Consider the following 11,824-nt stretch of genomic DNA (forward strand, 5'->3'; position numbering starts at 1 on the left):
AATGACATCATTATGATGTCATAAGTCCATTTTCTTTCATTTTCTCATATTTTCTTGTCTATTTAATTGCAATTAAATTTTTAACAACATTTATTCATATTTTATGTTATATAAATTATTTATTTAACTGGACAAGTTGGCCAAAAATTATCTCTGAAGACGAAATGATCGAAATGATCAAAATGCCCTCTGTTTGGCTTAACGAGCCAAAATTGTCTGTATAAATTGAAAAATCTTTTCATGTATTTTCTTGGCATTCTAATGCCATAAGAACCTCAATGACCCTTCTCTGGAGTCTTAATAATTATTTTATAATTTTTCCCCTAGGTCTAGGGTTGTTAACGGCCTTCACCGTCACTTCCCTTTTGGGTTACCCATCCCTGGTGTTTCGGCTCGTTTAACCTTAGTGTATTTGATTTCTAAAATTTTTTCTTGATTTTTATGAGCATTATTTAGTTTCATTATAACTCCTCACTTTAGTCTATTTATGATTTCAAACATTCTAGCTGTCCGGATCGACATTGGTCACTGGAACAGTAGACTGTACGAACTAGCTAAAGTGAGGATGTTACAGTGATACTTAATTTACTTCTCGATTTTGGAAGAAATTCCAAGAAGCTTTAGGAACACGAGTAGACTTTAGTACTGCTTTTCAAACTCAGACGGATGGACAGTCAGAAAGGACCATACAGACATTAGAGGACATGCTTCGTGCATGCGTTATGGATTTTGGTGGCGATTGGGATCATCATTTGCCTTTAGTGGAGTTTGCTTATAATAACAGTTATCAGGCAAGTATAGAGATGGCTCCATACGAGGCATTATATGGTCGAAAGTGTAGGTCACCAGTTTGTTGGGATGAAGTTGGAGAAAGAAGGCTTACTAGACCAGAGTTGATACAATTAACTTTAGAGAAGGTTCGACTAATTCGTGATCGACTTTTGACTGCTCAAAGTTGACAGAGAAGTTATGCTGACCCTAAGCGTAAAGATATAGAATTTATGATTGTTGATAATGTATTTCTGAGAGTTTCCCCTATGAAAGGAATCATGAGGTTTGGGAAGAAAGGGAAGCTTAGCCCTCGTTTTGTTGGTCCATTTGAAATTTTGGAGAGAATTGGAGCAGTTGCTTACCGTTTAGCCCTTCCACCTGGTTTTGCACATGTACATCCAGTTTTCCATATTTCTATGCTTAGGAAGTATGTACCAGATCCATCTCATGTTTTACAACCTCAAACCATCAAATTTAGGGATGATATGTCATATGAGGAGCAACCAATAAAGATTTTAGATCGATAAATTAGGAAACTCCAATCTAAAGAAGTGACTTTGATCAAAGTCTTGTGGCATAATCACTCAAGTAGTGAGGCCACATGGGAGGCAGAATCTGAAATACGAGCCAAATATCCTCACTTATTTGATTCTTCAGGTTAGAATTTTGTCTATTCAAATTAGGGGACCGAATTTTTTTAAGGGGGGAAGTATGTGGAAACCCATATATATTTATTATTTATTATTATTTTATTTTAATTAGCTAACAGTAATTTAATATATTTATAAAAAATATATATATGTTTTATTGGATGGTCTGCTTATTTATTTTAGATATATATATTATTTTTGAAATTAAATATATATCTGCAATCTGAACAACCCAGGTCAATAATAACTCTTATCTCATTCTACACCTAATAGAACTCTTGAAATATATATATACCCTAATCATCTATTCTGTTAAACTTTGCTCTCAAAACCTGTTTGTCACCTCCTTTTTCTATCAAATACTCTCAACATGTATTTTAATTATCTTTTAAATTATTATTATATATGTACATATATATATAAATATAAAAAAAATTTACTATTTATAATATGATGCGCGCAAAGAATCCCTAAATTTTTTTACTTCTCTATTCATCACCTTCGATTCTGTTTTCAAGGTAAAAATTCTCATTCCTTGTTCAATAATGGGTGAATCTAATTTTATTTTCTTTTATTGATCTGTTACAACTACTCTATAAATTTATTTTTTATAATTGATATTGAATTTGGTTGATTATAATTACTGTTGGACAATAATTTATATATATATATATACACACACACACACACGACGGGATGGGACTTGCGGATTTGCAGTGGATGAACAGTTATACTATCACGGTATTAGGTTGCATTATCGAGTCATGCATCATTGCCGTTTATGGTTTGCATTAGTATCATATGCATTGATATCTGTGAAGGAGGAGGAATGTATCTAATATCTGGTAGCGCGCTTACCATTTGGCCTTTAGTAATGTGGGGTATCATCACCCTGGTGCACTGTACCATAAAATTTTTATTGAATGAATTTCTTTAATATATATATTTTATGAAATTATTTCATTAATGATTTTGACAGCATGAGCATGATTTTATTGAATAAAAAATTTATTGTGAAATTAATCAAGCGTTTGCCTGTTCCTATTCCATTGTGTGCTATAATTATCATTCACTGAGCATTTAGCTCAAACCACATTTTCTCTGTCTGTTATCTGTTTCAGATCAGTAGAATTCTACAGCTGATCCAAATATTCAATCCATTTTCTGGAGAGGGACAATCTTTGATTTGTTCTCATGGTATGCTCGGATTCATGTTTTCTCGAGTTAATAATTAGTTTAGTTTATTGAACAGTTTAAGTTTTTATTTAAAATCTATAGAGACTCCGCAGTTTACTTATGGGATATTTATGATGTTTATTCAGCATTTTGTTTATTTGGATTTTGTCTATTTTTGGGATTAGTAAGTGACAATATATTCATTCAAGATACTCTGATAAGGCTTGCATGATTTAAGAATACTTAAACTATGCGGTCACGGTTCAGAATTTTGGGTTGTTACAATTGTAACACCCTAGGCAAATCCCACATCGGCAAAACACGGGAGAGATGCTGGGTTTATAAGTTAGGGGTTCGTAACCCCTAGCGACGCGTTTTAAAACCGTGAAGACTTCAGCCCAGAGCGGACAATATCACTAGTGGGCTGGGCCATTATATTTGTAACCTCAGCGAGGACACTGAGTCCCATAAGGGGGGTGGATTGTAACACCCTAGGCAAATTCCACATCGGCAAAACACGGGAGAGATGCTGGGTTTATAAGTTAGCGGTTCGTAACCCCTAGTGACGCATTTTAAAACCGTGAGGGCTTCGGCCTAGAGCGGACAATATCACTAGTGGGCCGGGGCATTATATTTGGTATCAGAGCCGCTCCGTGTGCAACGTTGGGCGATGGTGGGGCAAACCTCAGCGAGGACGCTGAGTCCCATAAGGGGGGTGGATTGTAACACCCTAGGCAAATCCCACATTGGCAAAACACGAGAGAGATGTTGGGTTTATAAGTTAGCGGTTCGTAACCCCTAGCGACGCGTTTTAAAATCGTGAGGGCTTTGGCCTAGAGCGGACAATATCACTAGTGGGCCGGGCCATTATATTTGTCTATAATCTCACATAACTGAGAATCGCTCTTCTGAGCAGCCTTAATTCGATCAATCAAGATAGGCCTAACTCGAAAATGTGCTAAGAATGATCCAGCTATGATTTCAAACTCTACTCCTTGATCTAGCAACTCATGTAATTCACCAATCAGAGGCCTTATCTTTGTAGATATATGGGCTAAACTACTAGAAGACTTCCTGCTTAGAGCATCAGCCACCACATTAGCTTTTCCAGGGTGATACTGTATGGTGCAATCATAATTCTTCAGCAATTCTACCCATCTCCTTTGCCTAAGATTAAGATCACGTTGGTCAAAAATGTATTTGAGACTTTTGTGGTCAGTGAAGATCTCACAAGTCTCACCATACAGATAGTGCCTCAAGATTTTTAAAGCAAAAATTACTGTAGCCATTTCCAAATCATGAGTTGGATAATTTTGCTCGTGTCTTTTTAACTGACGAGAAACATATGCAATAACCCGTCCATGCTGCATCAAAACACATCCTAAACCAATCCTAGAAGCATCACAATACACTACATAGCCTCCTGATCCAGACGGAAGGGCTAACACTGGTGCTGTAGTTAAACGAGTCTTAAGCTCCTGAAAACTTTTTTCACAAGCCTTAGACCACTGAAATTTCACATTCTTCTGTGTCAACTTAGTTAAAGGTGCTGCAATACAAGAGAAGTCTTGAACAAACCGTCTATAATACCTTGCTAAACCCAAGAAACTATGAATCTCTAACACAATTGTGGGTCTAGGCCAATGAAGCACTGCCTCAACTTTCTTCTTATCAATGCGCACCCCATCCTTAGATACTATATGGCCTAGGAAAGCCACACTATCTAACCAGAACTCACATTTTGAGAACTTGGCATATAGCTTGTGTTCCCGTAAGGTCTGAAGGATAATTCTCAAATGTTGCTCATGCTCCTCTTTACTCTTTGAGTACACTAGAATGTCATTGATGAACACTATAACAAATTGATCTAAGAAAGGCTTGAAAACTCTATTCATGAGATCCATAAAAGCGGCTGGAGCATTGGTAAGACCAAAAGATATTACAAGAAATTCATAGTGTCCATACCTAGTCCTAAAGGCCGTCTTGAGTATGTCTTTTTTCTTGACCCTCAATTGATGATACCCAGATCGAAGATCAATCTTGGAAAAATACCTTGCACCTTGAAGTTGGTCAAATAGGTCATCCATGCGTGGAAGAGGATATTTATTACGCACAGTTACCTTATTCAATTGCCTATAATCAATGCACATTCTCAAAGACCCATCCTTCTTCCGTACAAATAACACAGGAGCACCCCATGGAGAAACACTAGGGCGAATAAACCCCTTATCTAGTAGGTCCTGTAGTTGCTCCTTCAACTCCTTAAGTTCTGCGGGTGCCATACGATAAGGTGGCATAGATATGGGCTCAGTTCCAGGAACTAAGTCTATACCAAACTCTACCTCTCGCTTCGGGGGTAAACCTAATAAATCTTCTGGAAACACATCAGGAAACTCCTTAATCACTGCAACATTCTCCAAACTTGCACCTTCTACTTGAAGATCTCTAACATAAGCTAGATACCCTTTACACCTCTTTCGCAATAATCGTCTAGCACTCACTACGGAGATAAGATTACTAGAGGCTATACTGCAATCTCCTTGAAATTGAAATTCTGCCTCCCCAGGAATTTTAAAGAGTAAAACTTTATTATGACAATCCAATGAAACGTGATAAGTGGCTAACCAATCCATGCCTAAAATCACATCAAACTCAAATATATCTAAAGAAAAAAGATCTGTAGTTAATTCCCTATCTCTAATGTGAACTATACATCCCCTATACACTATATCAGTGTCTATTGCATTCCTCATAGGTGTTGATACAGATAAAGGATACTCTAACAAAGTAGGTGGTGTACTAAATTTCATGGAAAAGTATGGAGAAACAAAGGAATGGTTGTGCCCTAGTCTTAGCCATAGGCGTCTGTTCAGATGTTTGATTAATAGTTTGAGGTGGTACCTCCCCTGTTGGATCAAGGTTTGCACCATTAAGACCCTTAGCCCTAGTTCTCCTCGTACGTCTAACAGACCCAGGCACCTATTCATTTTAATAATTAAGCATTAAATTTGAAAATGTGAGCTAAATTAAGACAAGTGAAAAGGTACGAAGGACGTAGACATCTAAAGCAATGATAAACTGAAAAGACGTTAAGGATCCTATGCTCTGCAAGTTTACTAGACCTTAACCTGGCTCTGATACCACAAATATAATGGCCCAGCCCATTAGTGATATTGTCCGCTCTGGACCAAAGCCCTCACAGTTTTAAAACGCTTCGCTAGGGGTTACGAACCGCTAACTTATAAACCCAGCATCTCTCCCATGTTTTGCCGATGTGGGATTTGCCTAGGGTGCTATAGAAAGTCTACTCTTGTTCCTAAAGCTCTTTGGAATTTCTTCCAAAATTGAGAAGTAAACTGAGTACCACGATCAGAGACAATAAAAACTGGAACTCCATGAAGACTAACAATCTTGTTTATATACAACTGTGTAAGTTTAGCAAAGTCATATGTAGTCTTCACAGGAAGGAAATGAGCAGATTTTGTCAACTGGCCCACTATCACCTGCATTGCATTGTAATCACCTCGCGTACTAGGTAGACCCACAACAAAGTCCATGGCAATATGCTCCCACTTCCACTCAGGAATAGGCAACGGCTGAAGTAACCCAGATGGTCTCTGATATTCTGCCTTAACCTGCTGACAAGTCAAACATTTAGCAACAAAGTCTGCAACATCCCTCTTCATGCCACCCCACCAATAATGCTCCCTTAAATCACGGTACATCTTATTTGAACCTGGGTGTACTGTGTAAGCAGAATGGTGTGCCTCCTCCATGATTTCTCTTCTCAACTCATCAAAATTGGGGACACAAAGTCTAGTTCCATAACGAAGAACTCCATCATTATTAACATGAACCCTTGAGCTTGGCCTTAATGAATACTATCTATAATCTCACACAACTGAGAATCCCTCTTCTGAGTAGCCTTAATTCGATCGATCAAGATAGGCCTAACTCGAAAATGTGCTAAGAATGATCTAGCTATGATTTCAAACTCTACTCCCTGATCTAGCAACTCTTGTAATTCACCAATCGGAAGCCTCCTCTTGGTAGATATATGGGCTAAACTACCAGAAGACTTCCTGCTTAGAACATCAACGACCACATTAGCTTTTCCAGAGTGATACTGTATGGTGCAATCATAATCCTTCAGCAATTCTACCCATCTCCTTTGCCTAAGATTAAGATCACATTGGTCAAAGATATATTTGAGACTTTTATGGTCAGTGAAGATTTCACAAGTCTCACCATACAGATAGTGCCTCCAAATTTTTAAAGCAAAAATTATTGCAGTTATTTCTAAATCATGAGTTGGATAATTCTGCTTGTGCCTTTTCAACTGACGAGAAGCATATGCAATAACTCGTCCATGTTGCATCAAAACACATCCTAAACCAATCCTAAAAGCATCACAATATACTGCATGACCCCCTGATCTAGATGGAAGGGCTAACACTGATGCTGTAGTTGAACGAGTCTTAAGCTCCTGAAAACTTTTTCACAAGCCTCAGACCACTGAAATTTCATATTCTTCTGTGTCTACTTAGTTAAAGGTGCTGCAATACAAGGGAAGTCTTGAACAAACCGTCTATAATACCTTACTAAACCCAAGAAACTACAAATCTCTGACACAATTGTGGGTATAGACCAATGAAGCACTGCCTCAACTTTCTTCTTATCAACACACACCCCATCCTTAGATACTGTATGGCCTAGGAAAGCTACACTATCAAACCAGAACTCACATTTTGAAAACTTGGCAAATAGCTTGTGTTCCCATAAGGTCTGAAGGATAATTCTCAAATGCTGTTCATACTCCTCTTTACTCTTTGAGTGCACTAGAATGTCATCGATGAACGCTATAACAAATTGATCTAAGAAAGGCTTGAAAACTCTATTCATGAGATCCATAAAAGCGGCTGGAGCATGGGTAAGACCAAAAGACATTACAAGAAATTCATAGTGTCCATACCTAGTCCTAAAGGCTATCTTGAGTATGTCTTCTTTCTTGACCCTCAATTGATGATACCCAGATCGAAGATCAATCTTGGAAAAATACTTTACACCTTGAAGTTGATCAAACAGGTCATCTATGTGTGGAAGAGAATACTTATTACGCACAGTCACCTTATTCAATTGCCTATAATCAATTGACATTCTCAAAGACCCATCCTTCTTCCGTACAAATAACATAGGAGCATCCCATGGAGAAACACTAGGGCGAATAAACCCCTTATCTAGCAGGTCCTGTAGCCGCTTCTTTAACTCCTTAAGTTCTGCGGGTGCCATACGATAAGGTGGCATAGATATGGGCTCAGTTCCAGGAACTAAGTCTATACCAAACTCTACCTCTCGCTCCGGGGGTAAACTTGATAAATCTTCTACAAACACATCAGGAAACTCCTTAACCACTGCAACATTCTCCAAACCTGCACCTTCTACCTGAACGTCTCTAACATAAGCTAGATACCCCTTACAACTCTTTCGCAATAATCGGCTAGCACTCACTACTGAGATAAGATTACTAGAAGCTATATTGCGATCTCCCTGAAATTGAAATTCTGCCTCCCTAGGAATTTTAAAGAGTGCAACTTTATTATGACAATCTAATGAAACGTGATAAGTGGCTAACCAATCCATGCCTAAAATCACATCAAACTCAAATATATCTAAAGAAACATGATCTGCAGCTAATTCCCTATCTCCAATGTGAACCATACATCCTCTATACACCATATCAGTGTCTATTGCGTTCCTCATAGGTGTTGATACAGATAAAGAATACTCTAACAAAGTAGGTGGTGTATTAAATATCATGGAAAAGTATGGAGAAACAAAAGAATGGTTGTACCCCAGTCTTAGCCATAGGCGTCTGTTCAGATGTCTGATTAATAGTTTGAGGTGGTACCTCCCCTGTTGGATCAAGGTTTGCACCATTAAGACCCTTGGCCCTAGTTCTCCTCTTACGTCTAACAGACCCAGGCACCTATTCATTTTAATAAATAAGCATTAAATTTGAAAATATGAGCCAAATTAAGACAAGTGAAAAGGTACGAAGGACGCAGATATCTAAAGCAATGATAAATTGAAAAGACGTTAAGGATCCTATGCTCCGCAAGTTTACTAGATCTCAATAGAGCTCTGATACCAACTTTGTCACGACTAAAAATTCTGAACCGTGACTGGTGCATAATTTAAGTATTTTTAAATCATGCAAGCCTTATCAGAGTATCTTGAATGAATATATTGTCACTTACTAATCCCAAAAAAATAGACAAAATCCAAATAAACAAAATACTGAATAAACATCATAAATATCTTATAAATAAATTGCGAAGTCTCTATAGATTTCAAATAAAAACTTAAACTGTTCAATAAACTAAACTACTTATTAGCCTGAGAAAATATGAATTTGGGCATACCATGAGAACAAATCAAAGATTGTCCCTCTCCAGAAAATGGACTGAATATTTGGATCACCAGAATTACCGATCTCAAATGATAAATGCATGAGAAAATATGGTTTGAGCTAAATGCTCAGTGAATGATAATTATAGCACACTACGGAATAGGAACAGGCAGACGCTTAATTAATTTCATAATAAATTTTCTATTCAATAAAATCATGCTCATGCTATCAAAATCATTAATAAAATAATTTCATAAAACATATATATAAAAGATATTCATTCAATAAAAATTTTATGGTACAGTGCACCAGGGTGATGATACCCCATATCACCAAAGGCCAGATAGTAAGCGCGCTACTAGATATTAGATACCTTCCTTCTCCTTTACAGATATCAATGCATATAATACTAATGCAACCCATAAACTGCAATGATGCATGACTCGATAATGCAACCTAATACCGTGATAGTCCATACGGTGGGGCCAGATAACAGAAACAGATACTGGGCACAGGTACCAATTCAAAATAGAAAATCAATTTGTACAAACCAATCAAAATCAATTTGTACAAACCAATCAAAATCAATAAAAAAATTTCAAATAGCAAATAATAACTGATAGTGCAATTTCAATAGTTTATTTCAATAATTTCAGAGAGTCAATAAGATCAAATCAATCCAGTGTAACATATCGATAAATTTTAAAGTCAAATATCAATCAATATAAATACATTAAAGGCCTGTTCCCGGAATCTTAATGGCTCTAATGCAGAGATAGTTGATAAAATCAATTATTTAATCAAAATCGAAATAAAATTTAACAATAAAATAAAACTCTAGAAAATCACATGTAAAATAATTGTTAAAATATTAATTTAAAATTTCATTTAATAATAAACTTAATGCTAAGAAATTTTAAAAGGGACTAAAACGATGTCATGTACTATAATTACCACTCACCTGGAACCTTCAAGACAATAGTTATTTTCTATGGAAGATAGAGAATTTTAACTGACAGATTGAATATTCGAATCTCCTTAAAAATAGAATCGAAAGTGATGAATAGAGAAGTAAAAATTTAGGGATTCTCTGCGCACATCAGATTATAAATCATAAATTTATATATATATATATATATATATATATATATATATATATATATATATATATATATATATATAACAATAAATAAAAGATTATGAAAATATATATTGAGAGGATTTGATAAAAAAAGAGGTGACAAACAGGTTTTGAGAACAAAGTTTAACAGAAGAGATGATTAGGATATATATATTTCAAGAGTTCTATTAGGTGTACAATGGGATAAGAGTTATTATTGAATTGGATTATTCATATTACATATATATATATATATATATATATATATATATATATATATATATATATATATATATATATATATATATAATTTTAAAAATAATATATAAAATAAATAAATATATCATCCAATAAAATATTTTTTTTAAATAAACATATTAAATTATTATTAATTAATTAAAATAAATAAATAAATAAATATTAAATTTCCACAGTATTTTTCCTGCGGCTATGAATTTGCAAGAGAGAATACCATGGGTGGCTAGTGGGTTCCAGTAATTATAACCGAGTAAAATGTAGGATTGACTAGAGATATCATTGTATTTGTGGAGGCTTGAGCTTGGATTACTTGTCAGGTCCATACTACAGAAAAATCCATGAATCGTGTCCCCATGCCATTGTTTGATTGCCACTTATGCACCTTGTTCCCCAGGCCACGGGTCAAACAAGGCGGCCATAATATTAGCAGAATTATTTTCTTCCCCTCTTTTTGTCCTGAAATAATATATGCTATCCTTGCTTGCCACTCCAAGTAAAGCAAAGTTGACCTTGATCCCAATTGTCGTTTTTTGTTTCGGTTCCAGGTAGTTTCCTGCAGCCATTCTTTATTTAAGCAACATTTTCTTGGGTGAAAACTCTACGATTGATAATCTAATTTTCTGGAAGCGTACAAAATGGAACAAGATTCTTCTGTAGCAGCAGACTTGCAAGATGGGGTTGATGAATTCTCCAATATCTCTTTTCGTCCATTGGAGGTCTCCGATGTCGATGATTTCATGGTCTGGGCTTCTGATGAGAGAGTGACTCATTTTTGTAGTTTTAATCCTTACACTAGCAAAGAAGATGGCATAAACTATATCAAAAACACTGTTATATCCCACCCATGGTTTAGGGCAATATGCCTTAACAACAGGCCTATTGGTGCCATTTCAGTGACAAAGAATTCAGGTAATGATATATGCAGAGGTGAACTTGGCTATGTTCTGGCTGGCCAATACTGGGGCAAAGGAATTGCAACAAGGGCAGTGAAAATGGTGGCCAAAACCATTTTTAGCGAAAGGCCAGAACTGGAGAGACTTGAAGCCTTAGTAGATGTACAAAATGTGGGCTCACAAAAGGTCCTAGAGAAGGCTGGCTTCACGAGAGAAGGTGTTCTAAGAAGGTATTTTATTCTGAAGGGAAGGTCTAGAGACGTGGTTATGTATAGTCTTCTTGCTACTGATCCTGTAATTTGATTGTTATTGTTTGTACGAAATTTTTTCTAGATTTCTTTTTCTAAGTGAATGAGTGAAAGATATTGTGACAAAATATGCCAATTTTGAAGTCGAATACTAAACATTTATTTGCCTTAAGATTGGATCATATAATTCTACACCTTGATTCCAATGAACAACTGAACATCGTTCTCTTGTTCAAGCTAAAAGTTGGTGTTTTGACATATCAAGAACTCGAGATTTGCGGACGTTTATAAAGTAGGAA

The 11,824-nt window shown here is 36.0% G+C and overlaps 1 protein-coding gene across 1 annotated transcript; it reads left to right on the forward strand.

The window, feature by feature from the left end:
* Positions 1-10,961: 10,961 nt before the first annotated feature.
* On the forward strand, positions 10,962-11,697 carry LOC110660659 (uncharacterized). Its single transcript, XM_021819024.2, has one exon. The coding sequence runs from the start codon at positions 11,020-11,022 to the stop codon at positions 11,578-11,580; it is 561 nt and encodes a 186-aa protein (XP_021674716.1). The 5' UTR covers positions 10,962-11,019; the 3' UTR covers positions 11,581-11,697.
* The last annotated feature ends 127 nt before the right edge of the window (positions 11,698-11,824 follow it).

Source organism: Hevea brasiliensis, chromosome 4 (genome assembly GCF_030052815.1).
Source record: "Hevea brasiliensis isolate MT/VB/25A 57/8 chromosome 4, ASM3005281v1, whole genome shotgun sequence".
Lineage (NCBI taxonomy): Eukaryota > Viridiplantae > Streptophyta > Magnoliopsida > Malpighiales > Euphorbiaceae > Hevea > Hevea brasiliensis.

Bases quoted from the DNA above. Each gene is read 5' to 3' on its own strand.
- LOC110660659 (XM_021819024.2), top strand. From the start codon at position 11,020: ATGGAACAAGATTCTTCTGTAGCAGCAGACTTGCAAGATGGGGTTGAT.